Source organism: Elgaria multicarinata, chromosome 2 (assembly GCF_023053635.1).
Source record: "Elgaria multicarinata webbii isolate HBS135686 ecotype San Diego chromosome 2, rElgMul1.1.pri, whole genome shotgun sequence".
Classification (NCBI taxonomy): Eukaryota; Metazoa; Chordata; class Lepidosauria; order Squamata; family Anguidae; genus Elgaria; species Elgaria multicarinata.
In genome coordinates, this window is record NC_086172.1 from 126,055,998 (window position 1) to 126,075,560 (window position 19,563).

Genomic DNA, 19,563 nt, shown 5'->3' on the forward strand with positions numbered 1-19,563 from the left:
GCCGAAGCTCTCTGGGCAGTTTACAAAATTTGTTTTTAATGTTAACTGTTTTTAACTTTTGTAAACTGCCCAGAGAGCTTCGGCTATAGGGCGGCATATAAATGTAATAAATAAATAAATAAATAAACCATTTTTGAATATACAAAAATGTAATAAATGTAATAAATGAATAAATAAATAAACCATTTTTGAACACCAGAGAGTAACTTTTAGGCTGCCCTAAAAGTTAGCAGCCCCTATTTTATGTGGCAGAAAATAAATCGTATAGTTGTAGCTCCTCACTCTAGCTATTAACATTTCATTAAGCCTTCCCTTGATGGCCAGCCATGGTTCACTTTGCATTTTGCTTTTTAAAAAATCTATTTTAAGGTGTTTTATTCTGTTTTTTACTTTATTTCATCTTGTACACCGCTCTGAAATTCTGAATGGGGAGCAGTATATATTGTAAATAAATAAATTAAAGACATTTCTTTCTCATACGTGTCCATCAGAGTGAAGATAAATGGCTACAATCTTTGAATTACACAAGACCTCAAGGCTTCATGAAGCAGTGATTTCATATCTGCACGGAGGCCCTTAATTGAACTTTCATCCTCTGGCTATGCTTTCCTGTGGCTAAAGTGCTCCCATGTGCCACAGGAGGGTTGTGTGCTTTGTCAGACAAGACAGAGCTTTAAGTTCATGTTAATTGCTATCCCCAGATGTGAATCCTTTCCCAACTCCCACCATCACACTACATCTGTTTTGTAACAATTGGTTCACAACTTATTCTCCCCCACCCCAGACACATACATCTATGCTGTGCTATACCATCATTGTGCAATAAAGTGCAAGTGTCAATGCTATATCCCAAACTCCAATGACATGCAAGGTAGGCACTAATTTGCAGTGTTGGGATTTATAATGACATCATGACCCAGGGGCTCAGAGACCCAACAGGAAACAAACAGACAGAAAAAGACTGCACCTTGTCATACTGCCTCCTTTCTAATCGAGCCGATCAGTCTACCTTTGAATATAGTCCAGAAACCTCAAACAGTTCCGAAAGTTGCTGCCAGATTGTTATCAGGAGGGAACAGGTTATATCCATTCTGCCCATTCTTTATTGGCTTCAGTAGCTGCAGATTGGTCCTGGGCTCAGTTGAAAATGCTGACTTTAGCTTTTAAACGTGGGCATGGGTAACCTGCAGCCATGGGGCTACCTGTAGTCCTCTACCTAATTTCAAAAGCCCTCTGCAAGCAATCACTTCAGAACTCTGGTGAGAGTAAGAGTGAGAGAAGGGGGTGTCAGAATGAGAGAGGAGGGGGAGTGCCAGAGAGAGAGAGAGAGAGAGAGAGAGAGAGGGAGAGAGAGAGAGGGAGAGAGAGAGATGCCTAATCTACACCAAGCAGGATATTGTACTATGGAAGCCGTATATAAAAGTCAGGAGCCACACCAAGCAGGATATAGCACTATGAAAGTGGTATATGGTATGTGCCATGGACCCCAACAGTTGTTAGTGCACTTCAATACCGCTATAAAGCAGCCAGTAGTGTGGCTCCTGCCTTTTATATACCGCTTTCATAGCGCTATATCCTGCTTGGTGTAGATGAGGCCAGAGAAAGAGAGAGAACGAATGGCTCCAACCACTGCTGGCTTAGGCCCTGCCCACTGCTGCTGTGCAACCCAACCCCTACCCCTACTTGAAAGCCAAAACAGCCTGGGACCAGAACATCCCAAGACTTGTCGCTTCCCATATGCGCCTGCTCAACATCTGAGTCCCTTCTTGTTGTCAGAAGCTTGGATGAGGAATACAGCCTTTCCTTCATTGCACAAAGGCTGTGGAAGGCATCCCCAGAGAGGTACCTCTGGCCTTCTCTTCCCCTGCTTTTCAATGGACTTTGAAAATTATATTATTTCAACAGCCATTTGTTTTTAGCTAGTACCTCTGCTCTGCGGCATCAACTGCTTTTATTATTGTTTTGTTTTGATCACATTTTAATTTACTTTTGTTAGACTTGCTTCTATTTTTAACCTTGTCCACCACCTTGAGTGGGTGTATGCTTCAAAAGGCAGGATCTAACTTTTGTGATGAATAAATATAAATATAAATAAATATAAATGGAGAACCAGTGTGGTGTAGTGGCTAGAGTGCTGGTCTGGGAGTTGGGAGATCCGGGTTCTAGTCCCTACTCAGCCATGGAAGCTCACTTGGTGACTTTGGGCCAGTCATAGGCTCTCAGTCCAACCTACCTCACAGGGTTATTGTTGTGAGGATAAAATGGAGAGGAGGAGGCTTATGTACACTGCCTTGAGTTCCTTGAAGGAAAAAAGGCAGGATATAAATAAATAAATATGACACTGAGGAGCTGACCCATGAGGGGAATTTGCCTAGCTGGCTCATGACCAGAGGGAACATATCCCACTAGGAATGTAAGAACTGCCTTCCTGGATTTTAGCAAGGTCCACTTGAACTTAGGCTGCATTTCCAGGTTCTGCTTAGGACAGACCAATGACTAGACATGGGATTCACTGTTTTTCAGTGGGTTGTAGGTATAGTCCAAAAGTAGCATTCCAGGTCTAGGAATAGCATTTGGTCATGCTAGGCCAAACATGTATCCTTTGAGGCCTCTAGTAATGCTCATTCCAGGTGGAAAGTGAAATCTGTATGGAAGACCCATAGCTCAGTGGTAGAGCACATGCTTGGCACACTGAAGGTTCCAAGTTCAATCCCTGGCATGTCCAGGTAAAGCTGGGGAAACTCCTGCCTGAAACCCTGAGGAGCTGCTGCCAGTCAGTGTCAACAATACTAGGATAGATGGACAAGTGGCCTGACTCTGTATAAGGCAGCCACCTAGGTTCCATTTTAGATCCCACAATCCATTCTGGTATGTTGTTCTCATATGATCTGAATTCTACCAAACCATTTAGGAGTAATAGCCATTGGCTCCATCAATTCTTAATTCTATCCTGTTGAAATCAATGGATGTTAAGTACAAAATTAGGTGCTTGTGGCCTAATTAGTTTCAACTCAATATTAATTGCACCTAGTGTCCTGGATTGCTCCTGTGTATTTAGGCATGGGGTCAGTTGATAGTTAAAGTCTATCAACTGATAGTTGGTTGCTTCACACTCTACAAAAGAGGTGAACTAGCTGAGGGTATGATCCAGCCAAAGTTAAGCATTTTAAAAGTCACAATTTCATTTGTTCGTTCATTCATTCATTCATTCATTCATTCATTCATTCATTCATTACATTTCTATACCAGCCCCATAGCCGAAGTTCTCTGGGCAGTACACCAAGATTAAACACCATTTAAAATTCATTAAATATTGTGTAAAAGAATTTACATAAAAACATATTAACACACAGTACGCCCACAGATAACATATATCTAAAAACAATTTCTTCAGACAATCAAGTCGACAATCCAGGACCTGATTAAAACTCATTATACGCTGCAAAAGCTTGAGAGGGTCTCCCAGTGATTTCAATGGGGGAGATTTAAACCAACGCTTAGCTCTCATGTTGAAGTCCATCAGCATTCAAAGTGCTTAACTTTGGCGGATCATGCCCCAAATGCTCGCAACTTGTTTTTGTCAGAGAAAAGAACCAGTGCTTCTTACACCACAGGAGGCTTCCTGGATTTGATGGCCATTGATTTGGGCACAGCAGCGGCTGTTCTTTAGCCAATGACTGTTCAATCCAGGAAGTACCATTTGGCAAAGGCATCAAAAAATGAACCCCTCACAAGGAAAAAGCATGTTAATTGGATTGTAATCTCCTGCCTTGTTACAGCCAGCTGTTTTTCTCCGTGTCACCTTGTCTGAACTGGGTAAATTCTGAACAGGCTGCTATATTGCTCAGAGCATATGAGATAAGCATCATTCTATTCTGGCACAGAACCAGGTTTCCTTTACAAGGCACCACATGGTAAACTTCTAAGCTGCCAACCTTGGAACTCTGAACCCATAGAGAACTGTAGGTGTTTTACCTGAGAAATGTATTGTGAGGTAGAATGAATTATACATATAAAGGTGGGGGTGAAGGATAGGAGTAACATAGGGAGACAGATAAGAATTGGAATTATCATAAGCCCTTTTATATGCTGTAGACCAGCTTTCCCCAACTTGGTGCCCTCCAGATGTTTTGGACTACAATTCCCATAAACCCCAGCCAGCATAGCCAATGATAAATACTGCTCTTTCTGCCAGGTTAGTCTGGTGGGAGACTATCTCTCTTTGTGCCCATAACACAACTTTATATTAGAGCAGCCCTGATGAAGACACCCCCAGCCCATGAAGGCTTCCCGTCCCTCAACTTTTAACACCAGCAGGCTGAACAGAGGGAGATGAGAAGGAGACCAGGGCCTTTCCACCAGCCCTGCTAATAAATAAATGAATAAATAAATAAATATTTTCCTATTTTCGTCCCTCTCCTGTTTTCCTTTAGTGTTCCATATTTTTAGTTTGTAAGCCTGCAGGCAGGGACTGTCTTCGTTTATTGATTATTTGTAAGTCACTCAGAGAGCTTTTCTGAGGAGGAGCATAAAAATCTTAAATCAATCACAAACAGCCTCCCCCCTCTAATCTGGTGCCCTCCAGATGTGTTGGCTCGCAGCTGTTCAGGATTCCAGCCATTTCATTCAATCACCCCTCCCCCTGATCCTCCACAACTGTCAGTCAGCATTCTTAGTTCTCACTGGACTGTATTTCTTATGGGGTGGTGGTGGTGGTGGGGAAATTGTACCCTTAGTTTTTTCCCTAAAGATTTTTTGTACTTCTCAAAACCTCAGGGTGTCCCTGATCATGTTGATCCCTCCCTCATGTACTTGTGTCATACTGGTTTGTATATATAAGGACCAGGACTTGACCGAGGGGACAGAGCAGGCAGAAGTAACATCAGGGCCTGCTCCTGCTGGACTCTTCCCCCCCCCACAGGGCAAACTGCCATCTTGGCCCTGTGGGGAAGAAGAAGGACCGAGGGGACAGGAGCAGGCAGAAGTAACATTGGGGCCTGCTCCTGCTGGACTCTTCCCCCCCCCACAGGGCAAACTGCCATCTTGGCCCTGTGGGGAAGAAGAAGGACCGAGGGGACAGGAGCAGGCAGAAGTAACATCGGGGCCTGCTCCTGCTGGACTCTTCCCCCCCCCCCACAGGGCAAACTGCCATCTTGGCCCTGTGGGGAAGAAGAAGGACCAAGGGGACAGGAGCAGGCAGAAGTAACATCGGGGCCTGCTCCTGCTGGACTCTTCCCCCCCCCCACAGGGCAAACTGCCATCTTGGCCCTGTGGGGAAGAAGAAGGACCGAGGGGACAGGAGCAGGCAGAAGTAACATCGGGGCCTGCTCCTGCTGGACTCTTCCCCCCCCCCCACAGGGCAAACTGCCATCTTGGCCCTGTGGGGAAGAAGAAGGACCGAGGGGACAGGAGCAGGCAGAAGTAACATCGGGGCCTGCTCCTGCTGGACTCTTCCCCCCCCCACAGGGCAAACTGCCATCTTGGCCCTGTGGGGAAGAAGAAGGACCAAGGGGACAGGAGCAGGCAGAAGTAACATCGGGGCCTGCTCCTGCTGGACTCTTCCCCCCCCCCCACAGGGCAAACTGCCATCTTGGCCCTGTGGGGAAGAAGAAGGACCGAGGGGACAGGAGCAGGCAGAAGTAACATCGGGGCCTGCTCCTGTTGGACTCTTCCCCCCCCCACAGGGCAAACTGCCATCTTGGCCCTGTGGGGAAGAAGAAGGACCGAGGGGACAGGAGCAGGCAGAAGTAACATCGGGGCCTGCTCCTGCTGGACTCTTCCCCCCCCCCACAGGGCAAACTGCCATCTTGGCCCTGTGGGGAAGAAGAAAGACCGAGGGGACAGGAGCAGGCAGAAGTAACATCGGGGCCTACTCCTGCTGGACTCTCTCTCTTTCTTTCTCTCTCCTCCCTCCCTCCCTCCTTGACTCCTTTTCCTTGTGTGTCATGTCTTTATTAGATTGTAAGCCTGAGGGCAGGGACTGTCTTTTTTCCTAAGTGTAAGCCGCTCCGAGAGCCTTTTTTGGCTGAGGAGCGGGGTATAAGTATGGTAAATAAATAAATAAATAAATAAATAAATAAGAGTTGAAATCATTATTGGTATATATGAGTGTGCTGGAATTTTGTCACATTCATATTACTGTCAATAAAAACAAGTGATTATTGTTGGTGGATGTACAAGACACACTTCCTCAAAATGGTTACTCACATGTGCAAAAATATTAGAAACAATTCAGTGTTCTACAGTTGGTTGGGTGGACACTGAAGGGTATCAGCTATTTAAAAGCAGACTCATCATCCTCAAAATTAAAACAAACAAACACCAACATGTGATGGCTATTTAAAAGCTTATGAATGCTGAGCCATTAAATGTCTGGAACAATTTCAAAAGCACACACCATCCAAACACTGTCTTTCGAAGGGGCTTTATGAACATAGATAATACCTGTTAAAAGCTGTACTGCTTTTAAAATATAATATTTTAAAGGGGGGGGGGGAAACCCAAAGGTTAGAAATGGCAACCAAAGAAAAGTAAAGAACGTATTACTAATTTGAAAGTAATCCATGGAGCCAGAGTTGATTCAGTACATTTTCACTTCAATGGTTAATTAAAGCAATACCCTCAATAACTTTTACCAAAGGAAGATTGGAGGCAAAAGATGACCCCTTTCCACAGTGAACGGTGCCTCTCCCTGATTCTCTTCCCACTTATTATGAAATTAGCCTTGACCCATAGAGATCCAAGGTGACTAATCTAGCAATGAACTCCTGCTGATGTCAGGAGGAAGCGTGATTGCTGGCCAGAGGTGCTGTTATATATCTTTGCTTTAGGCGATCCCAACAGATAGGACATAATTTAATATTCAAATACTAGTCAGTTCTTCAGTTCATGATTATGCTCACTGAAGTTCTCTAAAACCTTTTACCATAATTCATGAGTGAATCCTTCATGACTTACTCATGCAATTGAGCTTTTATCAGTCTATGAGATGCCTCATAAATGTTTCAGAGGCAGAATTTATATGAAAAAGTTGGCTGTTGGGTCTTATTTGACAATAAAATTAGTTAATATTTTGTGTGCCTGCTAAACGTTTGAGACTCAAATCATAAAATATAGGGGAATCGTCCTATCAACCAAGAGGACCCAAGCCAGTTCTTATAGTGCAGAATTTTATTAAGAAATTCATCTTGATAGATAGTCCATAGGAAGCTATCCATTAAATCGAACTCTATGCTCTGGACTCTCCTATTCTTTGATTGATGTTACAGGTCTTCATTATTTGCATATCCTCTTTTCTTTATTGGGTTTACTCCACGTAACAAGAGGCCAGTAGAGAAAAGGAGCTAAAATTTTATATGAGCAGCATTAAGGCTGCTATCCTATATACAGTTACTTCTTAGTAGACATGCATAGGGTTGCACTGTAAAGAGAGTGCTTGCCACTAGCAAACAGTCGCGGGGGGGTGGGGGGGTGGAGGAATGCCACACTTCCTATGACACAATGGTAGAGGCGTTGCTTGTTAAAGCAGTTTGTTCCTGGAGTGACAATATTAATCATAAAATGCACCCCAAAATACCATTGAACCAAGGCATCTTTTCCAACTGCCCCATGCCCCTGGGGTCCAAAGAAGGTACATTAAGTTGATGGCTGCAATCATATGCAGGCTTACATTGAAGTAAGCCTCCCAGAACTCTATTATATTTTACTTCTGAGTAAATATACATAGGGTCAGGTTCTGGGGGGTGGGGTGGTCTTTGATACATTAAAGATAAAATCCTATGTACAGTATATTTACTAATCAGAAATATGTCCTTCTGGGTTCAGTGGGACTTACTTCCAGGTAACTACATTTAGGATTATTGCAGCGTAAAATACATTCTCCCTCGTCCCCCGCTGTTTTTCTTCCTCCCTAGTCTAGGGCACTTAATCGCCTTGAAAGTCAAGGGCATCAGGCATGGGAGCACATCTCTCGCTGCCTCTGCCCATCCTTAGCTGGGCTTTTGAAAATTAAAGTGTGTGTGCGGGAGGCGGGGGAAGGGGGAGGGAGGAAACCCTTTTTGGAATAATCTCCTGAAAATCCTGCCCGCTTGTACCTTTAGCCTCATCTGAAGAGCAGCCCCCCCTAAAGAAAACAGGAGGGGGGGGACGGAAAGCTCGTGCCAGCAGCGGCAGCATCTCTGCCGCGAATGGCTGTGTGGCAATTGAGCCCGGCGGCCAGAGCCGTGCGCGCTGCTTGGCTCATCATAACAGACCCTCTTGTCCAATCACATCCCGGCGTCGTCTCCCTCACCTCCCGCCCCGAACGGAGGCATCAGATTGTTTCTTACTCACCATGTCATAAACATTCAAAATCACCGGTTCATTTGCCATTGCGGATTGCAGCGAAGGCTGGATTTAAGCCCTTAATTCCCTGCCAGATGTGGGCAGTGCCCAAGGGAATGGGATCTGCGCTCTGTGTTTTTTTTCCTTTTCTGTCTTTCTTTCACCCTTAGCTACACAGGAAAATCAGTGTCCATGCTAGGACCAGTCAGCTGTTGTGGGGATGTCCGGGGGAGGGGAGGGGGAGGGGGCTTCCCTTGCCCTTCGATGCCAAAGTTTCTTGGTGGAGATGCTTCCTTTTCACCTCCCGGCAGAACGTTCAAGTCATTTCGTTTTGTTTGTTTTAATAATGCAGCTGATGGACGTGGCAGTGTTTGCACACAGCCTGTTCCAAGCAAGTCCGGCTTCCTAAATGCAAATCCCTACCAGCCTCACCAAAATGCAGACTTGCCGGCTTTAGCGATCAGCCCTTGTTCTCAACACCTCAGAACGGGGCCGGGGAGTTGGGGGGACATCGCAAATAGAAAGAAGAAAGGGTCAAAGGAGCCCCCTGGTGCAGGGATCCGGATCGGACTTTCAGCCAAAGTATAGATATTTAGAATGAATGTCAAAATGTGGACTGGCATGGGGGAAGGTGCTTCGGGGAGAAGGGAAGCTGAAAGCAAAGATCAGCCCCCATTTCTAGGCTAGAACATATCCAGGACAACGGACCTCGTACAGAAGGTAAGGTCTCCTACACATATGATACACGACGCCTCGAAATTCAGCTAAGGAGGAAAACACAGCTGCCAACGTTCCTACTGCTTTGGTTCTCCTGTGCTTCTGTCCCCGAAGTTTTGCAGTCGTGGGGGACGGGGTGGGGGAAAGTGATCCGGGTACTGAATTTCACCTTCCCAAGCCCAGCTCTTCAACCGGCCTGTGGCAAACAAGCCTGCTCGTTAGGGTTATTTGGGGAGGGGGGAAGCCAGGAAAGGTTTAGGTAACTGCTTCAGTCTCCAGAAGGAAAACCAGGTGGAAAAGCCTTTAAGGGGAAATGGGACGTGCACCAAACCACTTAGTTCAACCTCTGGAACGGCTCGCGGGGCAGCTGTCCAGAGTGCTGAAGTCTCTCCAGCCGTCCATCCCGCGGACCTCCAGCCTGGGTCCCCGCGTGCCAGGAGCTCTCCAGGTGCTGAAGGCAGGGCAGGAGCGACCACCCGGGATATCCGCAGGGCGAAGTCTTGGCTCTTCTCAGCACTTTGTACCAGAGGCTCACCCCCCTCTTTTCCGTGCCAGCTCGCCTCAACAGCCACATCCCCCGGTGGTTCGAAAGAGCTGAAGAGTATCGCTCCATCTTCTCCTGAGCGGATGCATCTCCGAGGGGAGATGTTTAAACCAGGCGAATGAGGTCAGAGAGAGCAGTGATCACTTCTCACGGGGCAGGGAGGGGGGTGTCCTGGACTGTCTCCTATCCTGTGCCTAGTTAGGACTGTGCATTCTGCCAACAATGCACATTCTTGCCAGAGTCTCGCAAATCCCATTCGGATCGGACCTGGAGGCCAGAGCAAACTGTGAGATCCATTGCGGTATATTCCTTCCTGGGTTTGCTCCTCCCTCCCCTTCCCCCCAAAAACATAGTGGGATGTGCATGAAAGGGATAGGAGGGGGAGGCTGGGAAGGGGAAGGAGGAGGGGGCTGCCTTCCTGTGCCCAGTGATCTCAGGGAGGGGAGAATGCTGACCTTAAAGCTGGAAAAGCGCAGATCCTGTTGGAGTAGCCCAAAAAGGGAGCTGGGATTACCTCATCTGAGTTGGAGGCGTAGCTGAGGCTCTCTGCCAGCTTTCAGCCAACCACATCTGAATGAAAATTGCAGAGAGCCTGTTACATCAGCATCGCCCAGCATTCCCCGGTCTTTCGCAGGCAGCAGCTGAATGCTTTTCCCAGCTGCATGCGGACTCTTCAAGACAGCAGAGATCTTGACTACCTTCCAATTGTGGAATGGCAACATCCAGCAGGCACATCGATCTGGAGGAGTAAAAGTGCTGTTCACATGCTGGAGGGAGGGGGCATGCTTGCCTGTTCTGAGCATTATCAGGTTTTTCAACAGAGACGACTTGTTTCATTTGATCAATATGGAGTTTAATGTTGATAATTCTATACCTGACCATTTACCACTTCCTTTTCTCTCTCTCTTTTTTAAAGGGTGTGTGTGTAAGTTTGAATTAGAAGACTGGCTAATTAGACTGGCTAATTAGTCTAAATGTCCTCGACTTGGTGCCCTCCAGATGTTTTGAACTACAACTCCCAGAATTCCTGATCATTAGCCATGCAAGCTTGGGCTGTTAGGAGTCCAAAGCATCTGGAAGGCACCAAGTCAAAGTATGGTGGTATAAATCCATGTCTTAGAGCTCCATCACACCAGTGTGTTATCACACTCTCATCATGCCTGGTTTGTGGTTTTGCAGCATGGCACTCAGATGATGTCATGCCTGTCCTGCAGACTCCTCACCTCTTCCCCACCCTTTTTCATGTTTTCCTAGAGTGGGGAAAGTCTGGATTATTTCCCCCAAATTGAATTAAAGTGCCCTTCAGCCCCCATGTAGTGCTGTCCTCTCGTTATTTCCTTTGTTGGGGGCATGTGCTTTGAAGGGGAGAGTGGGGCGGTTCTCCTCCAGCACCATGTTGAACCAATGGACTTGTGCTGTCAGTTGAATGGACCTTTACTGTTCCAACCCCACTCTCATTGCCTGCAGAAACGGAGCCCTGCTGATGAAACATTAAATTGGTAAATCGCTAGACAACAAAGCCAGAGGGGGGGAGGAGCACATGTTCATCACAATGTTACAACCAATGAACTGGAGGCAGAAGGAGAAGGGGTGGGATGGGGTGGAGAGGAAGACCAAACAAACAAAAGTGAGGTTTCATCAGTATAGTGCGATACCACAAACCCATGTGAAAGGGGCCATTAGCTTGATGCGCTAATGAAATGGAGATAGAAATTGCAGAGGCAAACCAGGGGGAAAAAGTGGGTGAGATGGAGCCCTTAGTATGTATTAGTTGCCAGGACACATTTAAAGGGATAACAGAAGGAGTGTGTGTGTATGTATGTGTTTGCATACACGTGTAGACACACAGGTGTATGTATACAGCCTTCATTCCAACTGCTGGGTTACTTTTTAAAGAGTACCCTTCCTGCTGACCTCAATGGGAAATTCCTATAGAATGCAATGGATGAGGTCTGGATCTCAAACTGCTATCAGTCTGATTGCTCACAAAGGCACACGATTGCTCACAAAGGCGCTCAGGTGGAAATTTGGTTTCTGCTTCTAGCTCTTTTTACTATTGCAGCAAAATGTTGTTTTGTTATCATCTTTAGGGTGGCAGCACAGGATCCAAAAGTGCTGTCCAAGAGTGAAACATTACTGGAAGACTTGGGGGAATTGGCTAATCCATCCATCCTGATCCCTGGAGATTGCAGAGGAAAGGCTCGGCTCAGCTAGTCCACTTCAGGCTACTCAGTTCACAAAGGCACTTCTTTTGCTGCTCAAGAGACAGCACTGGGCTGAATTCGTGGGGATTATTAATGTTGGCACAGCCTCTATACACTGGAATTCCCCTTGGAACACACATTTTGATGGGAAGGCCAGGTGCCAGGGACGATGGAGGGAGGATATCACTTTTGCCAGCCTTCAGAACAAATCTGAAGGCTGGTAAAATATCTGTGTGGGGAACTGGTTGCAGGATGATGCTGGCAGGTTGTATAGATGAAGCCCCATCTGTACATGCCCATCTTAATGGATTCACTGACTGGCTATAGGCAAGCCATTATCTCCCAGACTCAGTTCTTCATCTGCAAAATGGAGCAGGCAGCGGGGGGGGGGGGGGGAAGCAAACCAGGTAAAAAGAAAGAAATGGTATACAGGGTGCAGCAGTTAACATTTCTCCCATGCACCCTTTTTGTACCAGAATTTAGTATTTTGACCAAATTTACCTACTCTTAGAAAACTATATTGTATTTGTGGGGAAAGGAAAACAGAATTCAAGTTTATACTGAAATGTTACTAGAAAATCCCAAGCTTAACAATTTAATCTTTGGGTGGTTGTTGTTTTTAGAATAATGAAGGAGAAAAGGAGGGAATGAGAGGAAAGAACCTCTAAGGCATGACATTATAGTTTAGTTAGCCCAATGTGATTTCATTTTAATCTTCACTGGGACACCATAAATCAAGCCAACAGTTTATGTCTTCTGTGTGCTCTGTTACAAAGCAACATATATATTTTTTGAGTTTACAGCTGATGTTCCTTTATAGTTGCTAAACAACAACAACAACTTTGCCTTAATGAAATAGGTTTTATCTGCATATTAGAACACAAATGCTGAATTCCCCCATCACATTTTACATTCTGGAGTGGGTGTTTAAAGTGGGTTTTGATAGTAATATGAACTTGGATTATATATATCTTATAACAGGCTCCAAAGATCCATTCCCATTAATTAGCAGATTGCATGCTGTGTGAGAGCCTGACACTTGCTTCCTTTTCATTGTATGGTGTGGATTTTTTGACAACCCCCCTCCCAGCATGCGTTAGGCTATTTGCATTCCAGTAAAATAAAAATGCGTCTCCCTCAGATATGATTCAGTCATGTGGGCAGTTGCTTTCCAGAAATATCACGTGCCTCAGTTAGTGGTCAGCAAACCTATAATAGCCTCTCATGTTCCAGTCAGCTGACTTGAGTGTTGTCAGGGAACATAACTGGATAAGCGATATAAAAGGGTTCTGGACAAGGGCTGCCCCCCTCCCAACACACACACACACACACACACACACCAGAATTCTCTGAACATCCCCACTCCAACATCAACTTGTCAAAGACAGGGCTGCCATTTTCTAGTAACCAGAACCTAGCTTGTGGGAGGGGAAAAACTATTTTCATCCTGTCTTGGTACTATGTTTCCTAGAATTAACAATGTCATTCTAGAATGGTTGGTGCTATGTTTACTGAAATGAATAAAGAAAGTTCCTTTCTGGTCTCTGGGCTGGATATGGTATGAAAGCTAACTTGGTGGATGTGCTGTGCTGTGCAGCATTTGATACTATCAACCATGTCATTCTTTGGAACTGACTCACTGGAACAGGGCCCGGGGGCGGGGGAAGAGTGGTGGTCAGTGTTATGATGATGCCTGTTATTGTGCATTGCCCAGAGACCCTTCACTATTGAGCAGTATAAAAAAGTAATAAATAAAATAATAAATTTCTGCCACGTTTCGCATGAATTGATGCTTCCAGACACTTTTCAAGGGTGGCTTTAGACAGAGCACATTGCAGTGTGCTAACCAAGTCATGGGTAACTCTTTCAGGGGGAATGCAACTCCTTCCAGAAGAAACTGAATCACAATTCTCAAGACAGGCCTTCTACTGACTTACAGCACCTCTGTCTTATCTGAATTTACTACACCATATTCAATCACACCTAGCCCATTATTGAATACAGACAACATTCAAGGTTATTGACATTTTCATTGGTACTATGTAACAAAGAGCAATAGAGCTCAATATCATCAGCATACTGATGGCACTTAACTCCAAAGTTCTGAATGACTTCTCCCAGCAATTGTGAAATAACATGGGGGGGGGGGCAGGATAGAACCCTTTGGGATGCCATGGAATTGAGCAGTAATTCCCCCAAACTACAGTATGTTCTGGACACAATGGGCCTGTTCAGACAACACACTAAGCAATTGTTAGGCTGCTAACCCTTTTGCAGCAAATGGTTAGTGAGCATGTTTAAACCGTGGTTATGTAGCCACCATGGATAGGAATGGCTCACATGACACCCTTAATCATAGTTCACATGACACGCTAAGCCATAACGTTTAGCTCAAAATGCTTAACCACTGTGGCTTAGCATGCTGTCTGAACAGGGTCAATATGGTACAAAGGACTGGAACCACTACATAACAAGGCCTAATCAGAAGCCGCTGGGAGGTCCAGGAGAACTAATAAGGCCATGCTTTCCCCATCCAGTTCTCAATATAGAATTATCCACCAAGGTAACCAAAGCAGTCTCACTTCCAAACCCAATTAAAAGCCTGATTGAAATAGGTCCGGTATCAGTATGTCTGAAGTGTAACACCAGCATCTTCACAGTTATTTGTCCAAGAATGGTATATTTGAGACAGACCTATAATTAGTATAATCTACTGGATGAAGGGAAGATTTCTTTAATAAAGTCCTAATTACTGCCTCTTTAAGCAAGAGGGAACAATCCACTCTCACAAAGAGACAATAATCACCTCCTTTAGCCATGGCATCAATCCTGCCATTGCTGATTTAATCGGCCAAGAAGGGCAATGATTGAATGAACAGGTGGTAGCCCTGATCACCCCAGAAACCCTGTCCACATCCTTGAGATCTATAAGCTGAAAAGAATGCAAAACAAATGGGCAACTGGTTGCCAAGGTTACATCAATCTGAGCAGCCCTGATGTTGGAGTCTGAGTCAACAGAGATCTGAGACATATTACCCACAAAGAATGAAGCAAATTGTTCAGGAAGCCCCTAACTGCTCCTGCTCCCCCTTGCCTGCATCCTGGTAAGAAGGCCTCACACAGTGCAGGAAAACATCCAGGCTTTATTCTGCGCAGATGTGGCGGCAGCAAACATGGACATTTTCTTTGCTAGTTCAAAGCTAACCAGGTCATGATCTGACCATAACAACCGAGTCACATGCAACTTGTCTACCATCAGAGCACCGAGTCCACCAGAACTGAATATCAAACTATAGAATACCAAATCAAAAGTGCCCTGCAGGCCGTGCATGGCCAGATATTAATTGAGACAGGTCCTTGGTTGCCATGGTGGACATGAAATCCTGAGCTACTCCTGACTGAACAACCTCATCCTGAACCCAGAAAAAGAACCCTGGGGTGATCCATCATCCGCTATGAGATCACCCCGGCTAGCTAAGGAACAGAGACTGGGCAACAGGGGCGACTTTAAGCCATGATGGGTTAATTAGCTATCCACAGTAGCTTGTTTTGGAAATAAGCTACTGTGACCCCCATACGACCAAACAAATAAGCTACTGTAGGGTGACCATATGAAAAGGAGGACAAGTCTCTGTATCTTGAACAGCTGCATAGAAAAGGGAATTTCAGCAGGTGTCATTTGTATGCATGCAGCACCTGGTGAAATTTCCTCCATCACAATAGTTAAAGCTGCAGGAGCCCTGCCCTCTTTTGTATCTGGTCAAGCAGTGTTCCTGCAGCTTTAACTGTTGCGATGAAGAGGGAATTTAACCAGGGGCTGCATGCATACCAATGACACCTGCTGAAATCCTCTTTTCTATACAGCTGTTAAAGATACAGGAGCCTGGTCCTCCTCTCCATATGGTCACGCTAAGCTACTGTGCATAGTTTATTATACTACTGCGTGTAATCTGAGTCATCACCCTGCCCCCTTTCCTGCTGCAGTCCTCCCGTCCCAGCAGTGATGCTGTTTCACCCACTGACAACATCACAGCAGCCTATTTTAACCTTCCACAATATCCCAATGAGAAGGGAGAGGTCAATTCTCCGCTTCCAGCCTCACCCCAACAAGGGGGTGGGGGTGGATTTAAAAGGCTGGAAGGTTGCAGGATCAGGACCAAATGTCACACACGCCTGATGAACCATCCAAATCCTGCCTGATTACACATGAAGGAGCAAAAAACCTGAGCGCACCGAAAAGGTGGTGGCACAAATAAGACCTTGGAGGTTTGCAGGATTGGGTCCAAACTTCATACATAGACTCCCCATTGCAGCGATGCCCGTGAGACCCACTGAAAAAACCCTGTGTGCTGACAAAGCCACACAAGTAAAAACACCTTTTCACCAAAAAGGTGGTAGCAGCTATAAAGCCGGAGTTATGGGGTTGACTCATTTGATTTAAGACCAAAGGGTTATAGTCCAGTGGAGGCTGGTGGCTCCGATGTTGGTGGAGCCGTGAATCCACTATAGGTTTCAGTCAGAACCTGTCAGAAGGATCTTGGAGAGCTCCTTTAAAGTTCTGACTGGAACCTGGAGTGGATTCACCAACCCACTGACCCACTTTACTGCACTGAGCAGGGGGTTGGATTCAATGGGTTTATAGGCCCCTTCCAACTTTACTATTCTGATTCTATGACCTCGGAGCCACCAGCCTCCACTGTTACAGTCAAGAAATGCACTCAGACAGTCTCAGTGGTGGAAATGCTGACAGACAGACAGCAAATGCTGCCTCAAAATATTTCTTACTAAGCTCTGTTCAAAGACACAACTCTTCCTTTGAAAAAATGACTCCCAAGCCTGATCACGAAGCGCTTTTGAAACTCTCCTAAGGCAGAGAAGAGAGGTTGCAGTTTGAGACCAGAAAAGTAAGTCTCAAGTCTCCTCAGCTCAGCTTTCCCTGACCTGGTGCCCTCCAGATGTGCTGGACTACATCTCCCAATGGCCATGCTGCCTGGGGATGATAGGAGTTGCAGTCCAGCATATCTGGAAGTCATCAGGTTGGGGAAGGGTGCCTTAGCTCATGGGACAGTTCCATCTCTCTTTGGATTTTGGTGATTATTATTTCTTGGAAGAAAATTAATCTTATTTTCCCCAAAGAACATGGGAAGCTTCATATTCAATTTCCCATACTTGCCCAAACCACTCTCCCTCACCTCTCTTCACATATATATGTTTGAAGCTCCTCAAGTAGACATAGTCACTCTGATTCTTGCAGACTTATCTTTCAAAATGACAGTTTAGCACAATGTCAAAATGTATCTTCCTGTATTCCATTTATTTCTAAAGACAAAGGTATTTCTGAACTTTCTTTTATCAGCTTAGGTCACATTTTATTGCCCTGTGCTTTCAGGAAGTAAAGTTGCCCATGGAGAAAGTGTGCCATTGCGAGAGCGAGCAAGCATGCAATTCTGGTATTAAAGCACATATTTCTGCAAATTTCATTTCTGAAAATTTGATGTTCTGACCTGGAAAGGACAACCAGCTACTGGATTCCATGTAGGAATGGGAGAGAAAGTCATTCACTTTGCACCTTGCTGTGAACTCCCCTAATTTTGCAGTTTCAAACCAATACAGAAATCAAAACTCAATTATCCTGGGGAAATTTGCACTTTGCTGAATTTTGCAACAGAAGTCTCCAGTTAAATAATATATACAAAAATGTGTGTATTAGAGAAACATCCACACAAAAATACATATATTATCATATTAGCATTATATTTAGAGAAATTGCTTGCAAAATATGCGCATATTGCATACAAAAATGCATATAAGGAAAAATTTGTATGAATTTGTATTAGAAAAAGTAAACCTCTCAAAATTCAGGATGAACCAAATTTAAGATTGAAAAAAATGAGAAACTGAATTTGACGTGTTTGCCATTCCTAATTCCAAGTAGATTCCACACTTAACATTGGCATTGTGCTAGTGCACTATCATTTACACTAGTGTTTGCACTCTGTTGGATACTTCCCTCTATTTTCTGAGTCACAATCTATTTTTGTTATGCAAGTATTAATACTGTCTCAACAGTCCACACTCATCGACAGACGACAATGAGAGTATGTCCACACATGGCTCTAATTTAGGAAATCAGATGCATTATGTAAGTGCACCCAGTCCTCATGGTACCCATTGTCAGTATGCTTCATCCAATCCAGGTCCCCATCTGAGCAGGGGTAGCAAAGGTGGGCATCTCACATTGACAATACCACTGGGGAAAATGTGCCACTCTTTTCTCATGCTGAACTGGAAGCACAGAAATCTAACATCATCATCATCAACAACAACATATTTTCATTTATTTGTTACCCGCCTCTCCCTCTAGATCGAGGCGGGATACAACACAAATGCAAACACCATAAAATACATATAATTGATTAAAATATATAAAACTAATACATTATTAAAAGCAGCACATTATTAAAAGGCATCTTAAAATTCAGCTGGGTAGGCTTGCTGGAAGAGATCTGTCTTTACGGCTTTCTTAAATTCCGGACGACTGTTAAATTGATGAATCTCTCCCGGCAGGCCATTCCACAATCTGGGAATGGCAGAAGAAAAGGTCCTCTGGGTAATGGGGGGAGGGAGATCTTCCCATTTGAGCATTTCTGCATGTGGAGTCCTCCCTCTCATGGAAGGTCCTTCCCTCTTGCAGAAGGCAGATCCATGGTCCAACCCCTAGAGTCTAGATCATGCTCAATCGGAATGGCACAATAACTGTAGCGGCATTAAATGCTTCATCCTTGATGAAGATTTTTTATTTTTATTCCTTGCCATGGAGATTTTTTATTTTTTTACGAAATTAGATCAAATGTTTTTTCGATCTAGTATTTCCTATAGTTTGTGTTAACTTTGATGACAATGACAACTGCAATTTAGGATGCAATCCTATGCATGTTTAGACAGAAAAAAATGCCCTGGGAGTTGTAGGATTTTTCAGTCTAAAACAGGCATAGGATTGTGCCTTAATGTCCTTTTCTGAATATAAATAGTGCCATTTAGTTTGCCTAACTAATACATCAATGACTAGCAGTCGAACCATGTTTCTGATTTGTAATACTATTATTTTGCTAAAGCTAAGACAGCTGATCCTGCAAAGAAGATTTAAGAAACAAATTTGGCCTAACAATGCCTGCCAGACAATATACTGGGGGGAAAACGTAGTTCTGCATTTATCTCATTTAAGGGCAGCCAATTAAAACAAGCAACATTCCGTTCGGTCTTTGTAAAAAGACAAACCATTGTATAGATCTGCTCTCTATCTCCATCTGCTGGTAAAGCTATATCATTTCCCCCCCCCCCCCCTTAGATTATGGGACACATCAGCCTTCCCCAACCTGGTGTCCTCCAGATGCATTGGACTGTAATTCCCATCATTCTACAATGGCTGCAAATGATGGGAACTGCAGTCCAACACATCTGAAAGGCATGTGGTTGGGAAGGGCTATGTCAGATTGTCAACAGAGGCCTTAAAGCATTCATTATTCATCTTGCTTCTCTGTCTGTTTCTCTAAATGTTAGGGTTGTGCTCCGCTTCTCTTCATTTCAGAGAAGCAGGAGCGAGGCGGCGTGATTCACCTCCGGAAAAGGCAGAGGTGAAGAGAGTCGGGGGGGCTGTGGATTGAGGTGAAGACAATCGCTTTAATCCGGAGTTCTGGACGCAGGTAAGTGGAGGGGAGGGGGACTCATTTGGTGGCGCTGCCGCCGAGGCCTCTTCCAGCTTCAAGCCGGGGCCTC

At 44.9% G+C, this 19,563-nt stretch overlaps 1 protein-coding gene across 1 annotated transcript in view; it reads right to left on the minus strand.

The window, feature by feature from the left end:
• The window catches only part of LOC134393760 (deubiquitinase DESI2-like), a 50,541-nt gene extending 41,996 nt beyond the window's left edge, over positions 1 to 8,545 (minus strand). The window contains exon 1 of the mRNA XM_063118851.1: positions 8,332 to 8,545. Within this exon, the coding sequence (XP_062974921.1) occupies positions 8,332 to 8,370 (39 nt within the window). The 5' untranslated portion in view covers positions 8,371 to 8,545. The remainder of the gene's footprint in view (positions 1 to 8,331) is intronic.
• Between the last annotated feature and the right edge of the window lie 11,018 nt (positions 8,546 to 19,563).